General features: G+C 40.2%; 1 protein-coding gene across 1 annotated transcript in view; it reads right to left on the reverse strand.

The window, feature by feature from the left end:
• Positions 1-16,081: 16,081 nt before the first annotated feature.
• LOC117594728 (capZ-interacting protein-like) overlaps positions 16,082-19,582 on the reverse strand; it is a 13,047-nt gene continuing 9,546 nt past the window's right edge. Inside the window, exon 4 of the mRNA XM_034293337.1 lies at positions 16,082-16,580. Within this exon, the coding sequence (XP_034149228.1) occupies positions 16,082-16,580 (499 nt within the window). The remainder of the gene's footprint in view (positions 16,581-19,582) is intronic.

Below are 19,582 nucleotides of genomic sequence, written 5' to 3' on the forward strand. Positions count from 1 at the left end.
TAAATAAAGTCCAAGCAGTTTTATTACAGTCAGATTTCTTAACAAACAAAAGGAAGTTGAGAGCAGTGAGAAAATGAGCACCAGTCAAAAGATAGAAGTACAAAGTAGTACAAGAGATGAATCAATGTTTCTTGATATAATAATCATTGCCATTCAGATAAAATGAGCACCAGTCAAATGATAGAAGTACAAAGTAGTACAAGAGATGAATCAATGTTTCTTGATATAATAATCATTGCCATTCAGATCAGAAATGGTAAGTAATCCATTCCTGAACAACATGGCAAGAAACATCACTTGTTTGTTCACTCTGGTGCATTCAGAGTAAAGAGAGAGAGAGAGAGAGCATGAAGATGCCGGCAGGGCAGGGAGTGCAGGTGACATAGAGGTGAGTGAGAAAAGGAGCAAATATTGGTGGTTAACAATTTACACTGAGATGTTCCTCTAAGTATGGCTTCTTGTGTGTATTTCAGATGATACAATCAAGCAGAGATAGTGAGATTCAGCTTTTGTCAAGACTGGCTTTCAAAATTGGAAGAAGGCACTGGAGAAATTCAGTACACATAAAGACAGCCAGTGTCACAAATCAGCTGTGATGACTTGGATTCAGGAGCCAAAGCCTGTTGATGTGCAACTTTCATGTGAGCCTGAAAGACTGCAGCAACAAGCAAGAAGAAATCTTATGAAGATTGTTGGAGGTGTGAAGCACTTGGCGCGACAAGGTCAGGCATTTCGAAGGGTTAATAGGGAGAATGGGAATTTTTGCCAGCTCCTAAAGTACATGGAGGGTGATGCAGAGATGACTTTGATTTCACCAGTCCCCAACTGCAAAACAAAATGTTGAAGCTGTTGGGCAACAAAATCATCAAATAAATTGTGTCAGAAATAACATCAATGCCAGTTGTCCAGTTCACACTAATCATTGATGGCACCCAGGATATATCAGGAGTTGAGCAGGAGTCAATATGTTTGCGCGTTGTAGATGCAGATCTACAGCCAAATGAAGAATTCCTGGGACTCTATGAAGTGTCATCACCAAATCATACAACGCCTTGGACACAGTAAATACTCAGTTCATAGAGAGGTTTGATCAAGCTTGAAAATGTGCTGCTACACAGAGACATGGACAAGGTGGTAGACGAGTATCTTGAATTGATTTCACGACTACTACAGCTGCAGTTGGCCATGTTTGGAGCTAATTACACATATCAAACAAGCTCAGATGTTGCTAACATTATTCTGGAAATGCTGCCAGAGGTGAGAGGTCTCTTCGGTCAGGTGGAAGCTTTAGTAAGGCTTCAGCTGGTCGTCCCTGCCTCCTCTGTAGAGGCTGAGAGGAGTTTTAGTGCCCTGAGGAGGCTTAAGACATGGCTTAGATCATCGATGACTCAAACAAGGCTGAATAATGTGGCCATGTGTCACATACACCAGGAGAAACTGGACAGACTGGATCTTGAAGAAATATGCCAGTCTTTTATTGGTGTCAATGATAAATGCAAAAAGGCCTTTGGATCCTTTGCCAGGAGAGGGGATGGCAGGATAGGAGAACAGAGGAAAGGAGAAGAGCTTACTGGAAAGCAGGGGAGAGGAGATGACTGGAGAAGGAGGAAAATATAGGACCAGAGCAGAGGAAGTGAGGGCTGGAGAGGTTAGGAGAATATAGGACCAGAGCAGAGTAAGTGAGGGCAGGAGAGTTGAGGAGAATATAGGACCAGAGGAGAGGAAGAGAGAGGCCTGGAGAGGTGAGGAGAATATAGGACCAGAGGAGAGGAAGAGAGAGGCCTGGAGAGGTGAGGAGAATATAGGACCAGAGGAGAGGAAGAGAAAGGGCTGGAGGTGAGAATATAGGACCAGAAGAGAGGAAGAGAGAGGCTGTAGCTGAGGAGAATATAGGACCAGAAGAGAGGAAGAGAGAGGCTGTAGGTGAGGAGAATATAGGACCAAAGGAGAGGAAGAGCAAATGGTCCTGCTGCCCACCCAAGTTTACATGTACATATGTAAATAAAAAAGAATTGCTAAGCCTTGACCACGATATCTGGATATGTCTTTTTATAACAATGCATAGATTTCAGTTCTTATGGTTGTGGCTGTATTTGTGACAGTGAGGTGACAGATAGCTCCATCATCTCCCGCTCTTCCTGGATTCCCGTTGCACATGAACTCACCTCGGACTCCTTCATTTGTCTTGTCTCCAATTGTTGCTCACACCAGGTCCCAATCAAGTTATTAGTATGTGTTTAAATGTTTCTCCTTTGCTCCCCTCACTTGTCTCTCATTGTTGCATGTCTACGTTTGTTTTGGTACGTGGTGAGTGTTCCATTTTGATTTATACTTTTGTTCAGTGTTTCAGTGCTCTGTGTCCATTTATATTAAAAATACGACATCGACTGCCACTCTGCCTGCGCCTGGTTCCTTTCCTCTCCACCACTATGCAACTCGTGACAGTAGCGCTACTTTATTAATCCCTTATCCCTGCCATTACATACAATGAAACAAAAAAAAGGAAAAAAAATAAAAACAGAGCAATGTAATACAATACACTGAGACATTATTGTAACTAAAAAGTTCATCCAATCTGAGTTTTTTAACATTAAAAAAACAAAAACTTGGGTCCCCCCCCTCGACAGACTTGGTCCCCCCCAATGTTGACTCCATGGCTACAGCCTTGTCACAGACATTCCCGCAGAGTACAGTCAGTAACGTTATTGTTAGCAGTAGGCTTACTGTACTGCTCTAACACCTGTGGGTACAGGCACTTACAGATCCAGATAAGTGACAACTGAACCAAGAGAAAATTCTGGTAACCGTGTGTACACCCATGCGGGGGTTTACACATGATAGCTACCGCGACTGACTTTGCATTGGTTACCATAATAACAACAATGCTCTGGTGAAGCTAGGTTTGGTATGCTGTCTAAAATATACTTTACAGATGTTGTACATTTTTGTAAATGAAGTACAATTGGTAACACTTTACAATAAGGTTACATTAACTGACATTAGTTAATGGTTTATTAAACATTAACAAACATGGATTATAGATCTTAATAAACATGTATTCGTCTTTGTTAATATTAACTATGGAAGTTTATACATGCAAGTATTAATGCTACAATTGATACAATTACAAAATACTGAGGAAATATTCACTAAATGTACTGTATGCATGACGATAGTAGTTAGTGTAGGGTATAATGTGTCAGAATGGTGATTTATGGCCCTGGAGGGCAGGACTTCCATATTGATGTGACAGGTGGGCAGGACATCCGGTTTTTAGGGTCGGACTTCCTGTATGACGTGTGTACGGGCGGGACTTCAGGAGTGACGTATGCATGTCCGGTGACTTTGTGATTTATGATTACATTGATGTGTCCGTGTTTGATGTTTAACAACGTCTGATGAGCAAACCAGACTAGTGTTATAACAGGAGGGTTATGTTTGATGATTAACAAATGGGGCTTAGGGTTCCAGAATGTTAAATTCCCAGGCAATAAATAAGTGTTGTGTCAGCGGTAAGATGTTTGGTGTTCAACAAAATGGTGCCAGTGTTCCACTGCCATGTGGTACAACAGATGTAAACTTCCATGTTTTACAATGTGCGTGTAACATGGTGTTTTTCCACAAGCACAGAGTTACACGTGAGAGACATGCTTTTTGTATAAGATATAAAGAAGGGTGTTAGGGACTTACGATTTGGAGCATTTCAGCCCATTTTTCATTTTAACAAGAGATGGGCCATATGATCAGATCTGCCCTGTAATAAAGGTCCGTTAATAACCACTATTACAAACTGTACTAAATGCAGGTTAGAAATCATCCTGTGTTTCACTGTTTGTAGTCCAACACAGCATTACAGTAAACAAACATTGCATGAGCAATGCTATTATTTTGAAAAAACATCATGGCCAGGGCCAACCACACATTAAGCATAGGTGGATTGTGTCGCGGTTTGGGTTTTAAAATATTGTTTTTAAAAATGTTGGCACATGTGTATGTATGAGAAATGGTGAGTTTTGTAATAAAAATGGTTGTTTTAAGTCAGAATTAACTTTAAGTTGCATTATATGGCTAAACGTTACAAAGTTACCTGCAAGTTAACGTCTAAATTTGCATGAAAAACGGCGAATCGTTGACAGGTCAGGATATGTAATTTCCGGTAATTAAAACAATCGTAAAGGCGTCTTTTAAAATTGTACAATGGGGATCAATGCGAGATTGTTTTCCATACATTGGTAGAAATGTTTAATAATACGCAACGTTGGTTAAAAAAAAATACTGTAGTATCTACATTCTCGTAATGACCAACTTGTGAAATCAGATTTTTTATTGCTATATTATGGTCTTGTGTTTGTTAAATGTTGAACAGATTAATGGCGATATGGTGACAATAGCCAGTGTTTATATATAAGCAGATGAGTTTATCGTTAATATATAAAATTATAGGATGTGATGTCACGGCTGAGCCGCGAAAACTAATGAGAATGGCGGTTCTACCAGACAGGAAATATCAATATATTTGGTTGTCAAACGTCAACAATCAACAGAACTTAAAAGTGAAGTTTTATCCATTTTAATCATTGCAGCCTGTTCTAACACAATTTGAATCTAACGTGAAGAACGATGACATGTAACCAATGACAAAGTTAAGAGGCGTGACTTGCTGGAGGCGCCCCGGCTGCGATGTAAAGAGAGTAATTAACCCTGCAGCATCCACAGAAGTCAGCTGTTGTTTCAGCTTTCTGTTGTAAGTACAAGTTATTTTATTTGAAGTAATTTATTTGAATTGTGCTGCAATTACAAACGCTAACAAACGAGACATTTGAACTTTTTAAGAATGTGTAAATACATTTTATGTTTGCGCTATCCATGCCTTTTTAGCTGTCTTTCATATTGTTTCAGTTTAGTTTCAGTTTAGGTTAAGCGGAATTAAACACCAGCCGTGTTTGGTAAACACATTTTTGGGCCTTCAAATCTTGGTAAATAGACTTTTGACATTATTGTCAATCAGCTTTAAATACTTGTATACGCATGTTAATCCTATTTGTATTTATACCAAGTGATCAGCATCTGCGTCAGTTGGACTGGGCGGTTGTGATCTTACACAACCTGAGCAGATACTTTTTGTGTAAGTTTAATTATTTACAGACATTTTTAGTCTTGTTCTAAAGTGTTATTAACAATTATGACAATATGCATACTGAACCTTGGTACAACATTCTTTATTCCAACAGATTGAGGACAGCCCTGTGATGGTACAGAGTACATTACCACAATGGATTCAGTTATGGACACCCTACCTTGCGGCTGCACAGTGTAAGGGTTTTTTTGTTTCATTGTTTTCTTTCATGCTTGAAAGCTGAAGGTAATACAGCCAACTCTTCAAAACTGTGCTGTATGTAAATGTATGTTTGAGTTAGAATATTTAAACCTGAAAAGTAGATTTTTATTTACACGTTAAGCCAGAGAAATGGCAAAAGATAATGCTAACAACAGACCAGACATGGAACATCCAACAACCTCTACCTATATAATCAATCGACCACACCCCAAAATACAAATGAACCAAACATTACTTTGTTACACAGCGATGCACACAATAATCCTCAGATACAGAGCTTGTTAACCGAGCTTAGTAGCCCCCATTTTTCACACGATCTAGTTGACTCTCCTTCGAGCTCTCTGATGCAAACTCAATGCAGTGATGGCGATGTTAGAGTTATACAATGTAATGTGTTTGACAATGTTGAATTACGACAGTTGATACATTTACAAAATACTGGTGAAGTTGGTGATTTTGGCACATTCTATGCAAGTATTATGGCAGGCTTGGATACTTTGATTGTTAGAGCTTCAGGCTATGTACATGGGCCTGGTGATCGTCTGCAGATTGAGTTGATTGGTGAATCTCTGAGAAACCCCGTACATGTGACCATGAGAGCGGATGAATATAATGAACGCACGTTTAGTAATTTACTTGAAAGTGTTATGCAGAGTAATACTGAGATTATGATTGATGAATCACTAGAGTTGGTGGTACAAAATGTCAAAAACTGTGAGGGTGGTGCCCCGTGACGTAGAGATCAAACACTGTTGATAGAGCAAATTATCAATAAAAAAAAGAATATGTGGCTGTGAATAAGGATTCTACATGTTTTTCTGTTTGTTTGATGGGTATGTTGAACCCACAGTACACATATCCTGAGGCCCTGGTTAGTGGTCGTGAGTTACATACGGGCGCTGGTTTAGCGTTAGATGATTGTGTGGCATTCACAGATATTGTTCGGTTTGAAGAGATGAAAGGGTGTAACATTGTTGTCTTTCACTGAACACGGGATGGTCACTTTACCAAGTTTCAAAACAGCGAGGACACCCACCCTAGAACCGTCTTTATGTACGTACACGATAACCATTTCTATGGCATCATGAATCTGAAAGGTTTTCTGGGTGTGTCTTATGTCTGTGACTGGTGCTATACCGGTTTCAACACCCGTGGTGATCATGGTTGTAAACATAGCTGTAGTGTCTGTCTTCATGAAGACTGTCATACACAACCCCATAACACAAAGCAGTGCCCTGACTGTAAACGGATATGTTACTCAGATTTTCGTTATAGCCAGCATAAACGCTTGTAGCACCACAAAAGTGTGGATCGTTGGGTTAGCGGGTGTGACCAGAAGAAATAATGTGTCGATTACGGCCGTTATTACATTGTTAGTATTACCACCTATAAAGCGCACAGGTGCATGGCTAACATGTGTCCCAATTTTAACGTGGATCTGACGGTTGAAATGAATCATCAGTGTTTTATAAAACCCTCCAAGCCCGAGGACCCCAGTGAGCGCTACATATTTTATGATTTCGAGACAATTGCCAATCCGGTGAATGGTGTACACACTGCAAATTTTGTGTGCGCAATAAGCTTTGTTAACAAGACGTGGTGTTCAGCCGGAGATGGTTGTGTCGCTGCTTTTTTCCAAAAGTTCAGGCAACCGAAATGACTACACATTTATAGCACACAACTCTAAAGGTTTCGATAGTTACATCTTGATGCAATACTTTGCAAACAATGGTATTGGCACGACACTTATTGCTAATGGTAGCAAACTCGTGATTTTTACAGACAGCACATTCAATCAGAGATACATTGATAGTCATTGCTTCCTACCTATGAAGCTGTCGGCCTTGCCACGTGCTATGGGTTTTAAGGATTCGAAAAAAGGCTACTTTCCTGACGAGTTTAACATCAAGGAGAATGAGCACTATGTTGGCCCCCATCCGGAACCGCATTAATGGTGTGAAAACCATGATGGCTAAAGAAAAAGATGAGTTTTTGCAATGGTATGCAACTGTTTCCTCAGACCCCTTTGTCATGTAGGATGAAATAAAGGCTTACTGCATGATGTGGTCATCTTGAGAGAGGGTTGTATGCGCTACAGACTCGAGTTCCTGGAGTGTGGTGGCGTTGACCCATTCCGGTCAATTACGATTTCTTCGGCTTGCATGAAAGTCTTTTGCAACAGATTCCTTACCAAGGACACCATTGCATTGGTCCCCTCAGACAACTACAACCGTTGTCAGAAGACATTCTCAAACAGCTCAATCCAGTGGCCTGAATATGTGGCCTCCGATGAGAATATATCAATACAGCACGCCCTGAACAAGGGTGAAGTGAAAATCGGTACCTACTGCGTTGATGGATATGCTGAACGCGATGGGTTGAGCACGGCCTATGAATTTCTATGTTGTTTCTGGCACGGTCACCCAAAGTGTCATTGTTCAACAAGCATCAATCCAGTGACAAAGTTTCAGTACGGGTTGATGCACCAGCAATGGTTGACAAAGCTAGAGGATATGAAAGAACAACACAACGTACATGTTCAATACATATGGGAGTGTGAGTGGAATCAGCTTAAAAACTCATCCGCAAATGTCAAAGCTTTCTTGAAGACCTTTGATGCTCCAGAACGCCTTGACCCTCGGGATGCTCTTTTTGGCGGTCGTACTAATGCGATTCATCTGAAGTTTACGGCTCGAGAAGGGGATACTATTCAGTATAACGATGTCTGTAGTCTTTACCCATTCTGCAACAAGACAAAGACTTATCCGACTGGGCATCCAGACATAATCTTTCGAGATTTCAAACCACTAGACACCTACTTTGGTATTGTTAAGGTCTTGTAGCCGTATGTTTTTGGCACGCCACTAACAAATTGAGCGATGCTGTCACCATCCGGTAACTCATCGGTCAAGGCACCCAAGAATGGGCCCAGTGGGGGCACCCAATCACCATGGCGTGTGACAAAGATCACTGAATCAGTGTCTGTGTAGTCTACACGTCTATCCAACTTTTTCAAGAGTGAATACAACTCGAGTCTAGCATATGCGGTTGTGAAAGCGGCAATAAAATTTTTGCCGATATGTGGTTTGATTGGTGTCTGTTTTGTGTTAACACCACTGTACCATCGCAACAGTGTCTGAGATGAACGAGAAATAACCAACATCTATTTCACTGGAAAAAAGGTAGTGGCTAAACTTCTCCGGATCTGTAATTAACATTGTGTTCATAAGGTTAGTCCGCTCACCCATCTTACCCCAAAGACAATTTATTGCCAATTTACAACAATGTTTTCCTTGTCAAGCTGCACACCCTCCTTTTCATGATATTCATGGATATACTGGTCTTTAGCCTCATCGTCAACCACAGATGGCGGGAAGCCGCTAGCTTCTGTAGATATATTGATTGTATAAGTTAGTGAACTGTTGTAAGCAATGAAGCAAAATATTAAGTGTTTGTAACATGAGCTAAAACTGAAGGTGCAAGTAGGAGAATAGGAAACCCTGTTCAAGCGGTTGCCGGGGAGAGAAAGATTTAGCATGTCTGTCTTTTGAGAAACAGGAAACAGGTTAAAGACACACACACATAGTCTGACAGACAAGACAGAAACCACAAGGGGGCAAGAAGATGTTTGCATTTATCCTTATAAGGTATAGAATAGAAATTGGACCAATGGCACACTTGTTTTGCTAACTTAATGCCTCTATCTTTTGGGCGTAGTTGAAGTATAAATAAGGCTGTTTTGACCGTTGAACCTTGGACATTGTGCGGCGACACTTGTCTCCGGAAGCTTCTGTAATAAATGGATATACGATACGATAATTGACCTGACTCCTGATGTTTTATTCTCCTTTCCAACAAACCAACTCGGGGAAGTGTTGACTTCAACACTTCCTACTTGTGCTTCAGGAATGTTCTCATGTAATCTGCAAAAAGATCATCTGATGTCCTGGTGAAATCCCAGACTTCAAATATTTCCACAATGCGATAACCTTTCTCAACAGCCTTAACCAGCTCAATAGAAACCCAGGTACTGGTTAAAGATCTTTCTGAATCAGTATGTGAACAATCAGTTACCTGGTTTTCAGACTCTCCACATAATCTACCTAAGGGAAAGAACAGCTTACCGCCGACCCTGTGCGGTAAAACGGGGTGATAAAGGCCTTTCGGTGGACACACCGTAGCCTTAACAATACCAAAGTAGGTGTCTAGTGGTTTGAAATCTCGAAAGATTATGTCTGGATGCCCAGTCGGATAAGTCTTTGTCTTGTTGCAGAATGGGTAAAGACTACAGACATCGTTATACTGAATAGTATCCCCTTCTCGAGCCGTAAACTTCAGATGAATCGCATTAGTACGACCGCCAAAAAGAGCATCCCGAGGGTCAAGGCGTTCTGGAGCATCAAAGGTCTTCAAGAAAGCTTTGACATTTGCGGATGAGTTTTTAAGCTGATTCCACTCACACTCCCATATGTATTGAACATGTACGTTGTGTTGTTCTTTCATATCCTCTAGCTTTGTCAACCATTGCTGGTGCATCAACCCGTACTGAAACTTTGTCACTGGATTGATGCTTGTTGAACAATGACACTTTGGGTGACCGTGCCAGAAACAACATAGAAATTCATAGGCCGTGCTCAACCCATCGCGTTCAGCATATCCATCAACGCAGTAGGTACCGATTTTCACTTCACCCTTGTTCAGGGCGTGCTGTATTGATATATTCTCATCGGAGGCCACATATTCAGGCCACTGGATTGAGCTGTTTGAGAATGTCTTCTGACAACGGTTGTAGTTGTCTGAGGGGACCAATGCAATGGTGTCCTTGGTAAGGAATCTGTTGCAAAAGACTTTCATGCAAGCCGAAGAAATCGTAATTGACCGGAATGGGTCAACGCCACCACACTCCAGGAACTCGAGTCTGTAGCGCATACAACCCTCTCTCAAGATGACCACATCATGCAGTAAGCCTTTATTTCATCCTACATGACAAAGGGGTCTGAGGAAACAGTTGCATACCATTGCAAAAACTCATCTTTTTCTTTAGCCATCATGGTTTTCACACCATTAATGCGGTTCCGGATGGGGGCCAACATAGTGCTCATTCTCCTTGATGTTAAACTCGTCAGGAAAGTAGCCTTTTTTCGAATCCTTAAAACCCATAGCACGTGGCAAGGCCGACAGCTTCATAGGTAGGAAGCAATGACTATCAATGTATCTCTGATTGAATGTGCTGTCTGTAAAAATCACGAGTTTGCTACCATTAGCAATAAGTGTCGTGCCAATACCATTGTTTGCAAAGTATTGCATCAAGATGTAACTATCGAAACCTTTAGAGTTGTGTGCTATAAATGTGTAGTCATTTCGGTTGCCTGAACTTTTGGAAAAAAGCAGCGACACAACCATCTCCGGCTGAACACCACGTCTTGTTAACAAAGCTTATTGCGCACACAAAATTTGCAGTGTGTACACCATTCACCGGATTGGCAATTGTCTCGAAATCATAAAATATGTAGCGCTCACTGGGGTCCTCGGGCTTGGAGGGTTTTATAAAACACTGATGATTCATTTCAACCGTCAGATCCACGTTAAAATTGGGACACATGTTAGCCATGCACCTGTGCGCTTTATAGGTGGTAATACTAACAATGTAATAACGGCCGTAATCGACACATTATTTCTTCTGGTCACACCCGCTAACCCAACGATCCACACTTTTGTGGTGCTACAAGCGTTTATGCTGGCTATAACGAAAATCTGAGTAACATATCCGTTTACAGTCAGGGCACTGCTTTGTGTTATGGGGTTGTGTATGACAGTCTTCATGAAGACAGACACTACAGCTATGTTTACAACCATGATCACCACGGGTGTTGAAACCGGTATAGCACCAGTCACAGACATAAGACACACCCAGAAAACCTTTCAGATTCATGATGCCATAGAAATGGTTATCGTGTACGTACATAAAGACGGTTCTAGGGTGGGTGTCCTCGCTGTTTTGAAACTTGGTAAAGTGACCATCCCGTGTTCAGTGAAAGACAACAATGTTACACCCTTTCATCTCTTCAAACCGAACAATATCTGTGAATGCCACACAATCATCTAACGCTAAACCAGCGCCCGTATGTAACTCACGACCACTAACCAGGGCCTCAGGATATGTGTACTGTGGGTTCAACATACCCATCAAACAAACAGAAAAACATGTAGAATCCTTATTCACAGCCACATATTCTTTTTTTTATTGATAATTTGCTCTATCAACAGTGTTTGATCTCTACGTCACGGGGCACCACCCTCACAGTTTTTGACATTTTGTACCACCAACTCTAGTGATTCATCAATCATAATCTCAGTATTACTCTGCATAACACTTTCAAGTAAATTACTAAACGTGCGTTCATTATATTCATCCGCTCTCATGGTCACATGTACGGGGTTTCTCAGAGATTCACCAATCAACTCAATCTGCAGACGATCACCAGGCCCATGTACATAGCCTGAAGCTCTAACAATCAAAGTATCCAAGCCTGCCATAATACTTGCATAGAATGTGCCAAAATCACCAACTTCACCAGTATTTTGTAAATGTATCAACTGTCGTAATTCAACATTGTCAAACACATTACATTGTATAACTCTAACATCGCCATCACTGCATTGAGTTTGCATCAGAGAGCTCGAAGGAGAGTCAACTAGATCGTGTGAAAAATGGGGGCTACTAAGCTCGGTTAACAAGCTCTGTATCTGAGGATTATTGTGTGCATCGCTGTGTAACAAAGTAATGTTTGGTTCATTTGTATTTTGGGGTGTGGTCGATTGATTATATAGGTAGAGGTTGTTGGATGTTCCATGTCTGGTCTGTTGTTAGCATTATCTTTTGCCATTTCTCTGGCTTAACGTGTAAATAAAAATCTACTTTTCAGGTTTAAATATTCTAACTCAAACATACATTTACATACAGCACAGTTTTGAAGAGTTGGCTGTATTACCTTCAGCTTTCAAGCATGAAAGAAAACAATGAAACAAAAAAACCCTTACACTGTGCAGCCGCAAGGTAGGGTGTCCATAACTGAATCCATTGTGGTAATGTACTCTGTACCATCACAGGGCTGTCCTCAATCTGTTGGAATAAAGAATGTTGTACCAAGGTTCAGTATGCATATTGTCATAATTGTTAATAACACTTTAGAACAAGACTAAAAATGTCTGTAAATAATTAAACTTACACAAAAAGTATCTGCTCAGGTTGTGTAAGATCACAACCGCCCAGTCCAACTGACGCAGATGCTGATCACTTGGTATAAATACAAATAGGATTAACATGCGTATACAAGTATTTAAAGCTGATTGACAATAATGTCAAAAGTCTATTTACCAAGATTTGAAGGCCCAAAAATGTGTTTACCAAACACGGCTGGTGTTTAATTCCGCTTAACCTAAACTGAAACTAAACTGAAACAATATGAAAGACAGCTAAAAAGGCATGGATAGCGCAAACATAAAATGTATTTACACATTCTTAAAAAGTTCAAATGTCTCGTTTGTTAGCGTTTGTAATTGCAGCACAATTCAAATAAATTACTTCAAATAAAATAACTTGTACTTACAACAGAAAGCTGAAACAACAGCTGACTTCTGTGGATGCTGCAGGGTTAATTACTCTCTTTACATCGCAGCCGGGGCGCCTCCAGCAAGTCACGCCTCTTAACTTTGTCATTGGTTACATGTCATCGTTCTTCACGTTAGATTCAAATTGTGTTAGAACAGGCTGCAATGATTAAAATGGATAAAACTTCACTTTTAAGTTCTGTTGATTGTTGACGTTTGACAACCAAATATATTGATATTTCCTGTCTGGTAGAACCGCCATTCTCATTAGTTTTCGCGGCTCAGCCGTGACATCACATCCTATAATTTTATATATTAACGATAAACTCATCTGCTTATATATAAACACTGGCTATTGTCACCATATCGCCATTAATCTGTTCAACATTTAACAAACACAAGACCATAATATAGCAATAAAAAATCTGATTTCACAAGTTGGTCATTACGAGAATGTAGATACTACAGTATTTTTTTTTAACCAACGTTGCGTATTATTAAACATTTCTACCAATGTATGGAAAACAATCTCGCATTGATCCCCATTGTACAATTTTAAAAGACGCCTTTACGATTGTTTTAATTACCGGAAATTACATATCCTGACCTGTCAACGATTCGCCGTTTTTCATGCAAATTTAGACGTTAACTTGCAGGTAACTTTGTAACGTTTAGCCATATAATGCAACTTAAAGTTAATTCTGACTTAAAACAACCATTTTTATTACAAAACTCACCATTTCTCATACATACACATGTGCCAACATTTTTAAAAACAATATTTTAAAACCCAAACCGCGACACAATCCACCTATGCTTAATGTGTGGTTGGCCCTGGCCATGATGTTTTTTCAAAATAATAGCATTGCTCATGCAATGTTTGTTTACTGTAATGCTGTGTTGGACTACAAACAGTGAAACACAGGATGATTTCTAACCTGCATTTAGTACAGTTTGTAATAGTGGTTATTAACGGACCTTTATTACAGGGCAGATCTGATCATATGGCCCATCTCTTGTTAAAATGAAAAATGGGCTGAAATGCTCCAAATCGTAAGTCCCTAACACCCTTCTTTATATCTTATACAAAAAGCATGTCTCTCACGTGTAACTCTGTGCTTGTGGAAAAACACCATGTTACACGCACATTGTAAAACATGGAAGTTTACATCTGTTGTACCACATGGCAGTGGAACACTGGCACCATTTTGTTGAACACCAAACATCTTACCGCTGACACAACACTTATTTATTGCCTGGGAATTTAACATTCTGGAACCCTAAGCCCCATTTGTTAATCATCAAACATAACCCTCCTGTTATAACACTAGTCTGGTTTGCTCATCAGACGTTGTTAAACATCAAACACGGACACATCAATGTAATCATAAATCACAAAGTCACCGGACATGCATACGTCACTCCTGAAGTCCCGCCCGTACACACGTCATACAGGAAGTCCGACCCTAAAAACCGGATGTCCTGCCCACCTGTCACATCAATATGGAAGTCCTGCCCTCCAGGGCCATAAATCACCATTCTGACACATTATACCCTACACTAACTACTATCGTCATGCATACAGTACATTTAGTGAATATTTCCTCAGTATTTTGTAATTGTATCAATTGTAGCATTAATACTTGCATGTATAAACTTCCATAGTTAATATTAACAAAGACGAATACATGTTTATTAAGATCTATAATCCATGTTTGTTAATGTTTAATAAACCATTAACTAATGTCAGTTAATGTAACCTTATTGTAAAGTGTTACCAATTGTACTTCATTTACAAAAATGTACAACATCTGTAAAGTATATTTTAGACAGCATACCAAACCTAGCTTCACCAGAGCATTGTTGTTATTATGGTAACCAATGCAAAGTCAGTCGCGGTAGCTATCATGTGTAAACCCCCGCATGGGTGTACACACGGTTACCAGAATTTTCTCTTGGTTCAGTTGTCACTTATCTGGATCTGTAAGTGCCTGTACCCACAGGTGTTAGAGCAGTACAGTAAGCCTACTGCTAACAATAACGTTACTGACTGTACTCTGCGGGAATGTCTGTGACAAGGCTGTAGCCATGGAGTCAACATTGGGGGGGACCAAGTCTGTCGAGGGGGGGGACCCAAGTTTTTGTTTTTTTAATGTTAAAAAACTCAGATTGGATGAACTTTTTAGTTACAATAATGTCTCAGTGTATTGTATTACATTGCTCTGTTTTTATTTTTTTTCCTTTTTTTTGTTTCATTGTATGTAATGGCAGGGATAAGGGATTAATAAAGTAGCGCTACTGTCACGAGTTGCATAGTGGTGGAGAGGAAAGGAACCAGGCGCAGGCAGAGTGGCAGTCGATGTCGTATTTTTAATATAAATGGACACAGAGCACTGAAACACTGAACAAAACCAAAAGTATAAATCAAAATGGAACACTCACCACGTACCAAAACAAACGTAGACATGCAACAATGAGAGACAAGTGAGGGGAGCAAAGGAGAAACATTTAAACACATACTAATAACTTGATTGGGACCTGGTGTGAGCAACAATTGGAGACAAGACAAATGAAGGAGTCCGAGGTGAGTTCATGTGCAACGGGAATCCAGGAAGAGCGGGAGATGATGGAGCTATCTGTCACCTCACTGTCACAAATACAGCCACAACCATAAGAACTGAAATCTATGCATTGTTATAAAAAGACATATCCAGATATCGTGGTCAAGGCTTAGCAATTCTTTTTTATTTACATATGTACATGTAAACTTGGGTGGGCAGCAGGACCATTTGCTCTTCCTCTCCTTTGGTCCTATATTCTCCTCACCTACAGCCTCTCTCTTCCTCTCTTCTGGTCCTATATTCTCCTCAGCTACAGCCTCTCTCTTCCTCTCTTCTGGTCCTATATTCTCACCTCCAGCCCTTTCTCTTCCTCTCCTCTGGTCCTATATTCTCCTCACCTCTCCAGGCCTCTCTCTTCCTCTCCTCTGGTCCTATATTCTCCTCACCTCTCCAGGCCTCTCTCTTCCTCTCCTCTGGTCCTATATTCTCCTCAACTCTCCTGCCCTCACTTACTCTGCTCTGGTCCTATATTCTCCTAACCTCTCCAGCCCTCACTTCCTCTGCTCTGGTCCTATATTTTCCTCCTTCTCCAGTCATCTCCTCTCCCCTGCTTTCCAGTAAGCTCTTCTCCTTTCCTCTGTTCTCCTATCCTGCCATCCCCTCTCCTGGCAAAGGATCCAAAGGCCTTTTTGCATTTATCATTGACACCAATAAAAGACTGGCATATTTCTTCAAGATCCAGTCTGTCCAGTTTCTCCTGGTGTATGTGACACATGGCCACATTATTCAGCCTTGTTTGAGTCATCGATGATCTAAGCCATGTCTTAAGCCTCCTCAGGGCACTAAAACTCCTCTCAGCCTCTACAGAGGAGGCAGGGACGACCAGCTGAAGCCTTACTAAAGCTTCCACCTGACCGAAGAGACCTCTCACCTCTGGCAGCATTTCCAGAATAATGTTAGCAACATCTGAGCTTGTTTGATATGTGTAATTAGCTCCAAACATGGCCAACTGCAGCTGTAGTAGTCGTGAAATCAATTCAAGATACTCGTCTACCACCTTGTCCATGTCTCTGTGTAGCAGCACATTTTCAAGCTTGATCAAACCTCTCTATGAACTGAGTATTTACTGTGTCCAAGGCGTTGTATGATTTGGTGATGACACTTCATAGAGTCCCAGGAATTCTTCATTTGGCTGTAGATCTGCATCTACAACGCGCAAACACATTGACTCCTGCTCAACTCCTGATATATCCTGGGTGCCATCAATGATTAGTGTGAACTGGACAACTGGCATTGATGTTATTTCTGACACAATTTATTTGATGATTTTGTTGCCCAACAGCTTCAACATTTTGTTTTGCAGTTGGGGACTGGTGAAATCAAAGTCATCTCTGCATCACCCTCCATGTACTTTAGGAGCTGGCAAAAATTCCCATTCTCCCTATTAACCCTTCGAAATGCCTGACCTTGTCGCGCCAAGTGCTTCACACCTCCAACAATCTTCATAAGATTTCTTCTTGCTTGTTGCTGCAGTCTTTCAGGCTCACATGAAAGTTGCACATCAACAGGCTTTGGCTCCTGAATCCAAGTCATCACAGCTGATTTGTGACACTGGCTGTCTTTATGTGTACTGAATTTCTCCAGTGCCTTCTTCCAATTTTGAAAGCCAGTCTTGACAAAAGCTGAATCTCACTATCTCTGCTTGATTGTATCATCTGAAATACACACAAGAAGCCATACTTAGAGGAACATCTCAGTGTAAATTGTTAACCACCAATATTTGCTCCTTTTCTCACTCACCTCTATGTCACCTGCACTCCCTGCCCTGCCGGCATCTTCATGCTCTCTCTCTCTCTCTCTTTACTCTGAATGCACCAGAGTGAACAAACAAGTGATGTTTCTTGCCATGTTGTTCAGGAATGGATTACTTACCATTTCTGATCTGAATGGCAATGATTATTATATCAAGAAACATTGATTCATCTCTTGTACTACTTTGTACTTCTATCATTTGACTGGTGCTCATTTTATCTGAATGGCAATGATTATTATATCAAGAAACATTGATTCATCTCTTGTACTACTTTGTACTTCTATCTTTTGACTGGTGCTCATTTTCTCACTGCTCTCAACTTCCTTTTGTTTGTTAAGAAATCTGACTGTAATAAAACTGCTTGGACTTTATTTAAACAAACACTAATAATGCTATTGATCATAAGCAAGTACAGCTATACAGTATAGGAATATGCAATAGATAAAAGCAAATTCTGTCTACAAAAAGTACACATGCAGTGCAAGATAAATGACTGACACTTTACTCGGACTTCACGTGGGCTTTCTGACAAATATAACGTAATAAACACATTAACGTTAGTTGAATATGCCTGTGAGCACCATTGTTGTTCGCTGGGTAAATATGTTCCTAATTAACTTTCCAGCTATGATAGCTAACGTTACTAGTGATGGTTAATAGAGTAGCTCACAATTTGGCACATTTTCAACAAAAACGTTGGTTTCCATGCACTTACTGACACTAGCAAAACATATTTAACACTCATATTATATTATAGCTTTCCACTTTCCACTTAATATATTTGAAAGTAATGAAATAGAGAGACATTACCGTGTTTGACATTGGTTGTGCTTTCCCACAGCAGTCGGTAAAACGGCTTCTGCTGGGGTATGTCAACACCACTTGGACAAACCACATGCAGAATTTAGTACACCGTTATACTAGAATTGTTAGTATAATAATAATGCCAATTTGTTAAGTTCCATTATGATTTTGATTACATTTGCTAATTATTATTTCGGACGGCAGTGCATGGTTTCCTGTAGCATAGCACATTTTATTTTAAGCAGTATTTTTTATATAAAAATATTGGGGGGGACATTTTGAACATAGCTGAATATTGGGGGGGATGTGTCCCCCCAGTATATATTATGATTACGGCCTTGGTCTGTGATCACCAAACAGAACAGAGTAATGCCGGGAGAGAAATCCCACGGTATATGTGGGAAGATTAACAGCCAATGTCTACTATGTTGCTAGCTAAATTACCTCATGAACAACGGTGTTGGGAGAAAAGTAGCCAACCGTCACGAGTCTTGCTGACATCTAACAATCTGACTGACATCAAGGTTCCACTCTGCGCACGACCAGAGCTAAAATGTGTTCACAAACCATTCATTTTTTGCATCACCTATTCACAGTGCTAACACAACTTAATGAATCATTTTTTGGTAACACTTTACTTGAAGTGTAGTGTCATAACATGGTCATAACTCTGTCATAACCATGTCATAATGTCTCATGTCAGCTGACATATCCTGTCATAACATGGTCATGACACTGAAATGACACAATATATATTTTTTGGTCTATCAAAACATAACAAACCATTCTGTAACACCAATCATCTTATATTACATTTCATAAATGTGATATATCAATATAATTATGTAATGAAGTGATTTCAGATATTCATCTTCCCCAATGTAATGTTTCTCATGACTCTGATGCCAGCAGTAGACTTCAGGAGCAGGACATCCTCTTTGTGACTAATAACCAACATTAGGGCATGATAGGCCTATCTGGTTCCAATGATTGTGGTTTTAATGCGTCTTTTGTATTGTCATCTACTGTATTGCGTCAGTTCAAGGAATGTGGCACAGGATGGTCATAATGCTATCATGACATTTTCATAAACTGTAATTTGACACCTTCCCCAATGTTTTGTTTTTTCATTAATATGATGCCAGAGCACTAGTAGATTTTAGGAGCATGACATGACATCCTCTTTGTGATCAATGATCAACATAAGACATCCTCTATGTGACTAACGACCAACATAAGGCTATGTACAGCTAGATTATAGGCATGTTTATTTTGTATGATTATGGTAATGATGCTTTTCATATGACAAATGGCTAACATGAACCCTACACACCCCAAATTGTGACAGCTTTGTTTGCTAAATATGGTATGTACCCATTAATAACCGGGAACAATCAGCAAAACAGTGAACACCTTTCACGGTTCTAGATTTCTGGATATAAAAGCTGATGTTTT

Source organism: Esox lucius, chromosome 7 (assembly GCF_011004845.1).
Source record: "Esox lucius isolate fEsoLuc1 chromosome 7, fEsoLuc1.pri, whole genome shotgun sequence".
NCBI classification, from domain to species: domain Eukaryota; kingdom Metazoa; phylum Chordata; class Actinopteri; order Esociformes; family Esocidae; genus Esox; species Esox lucius.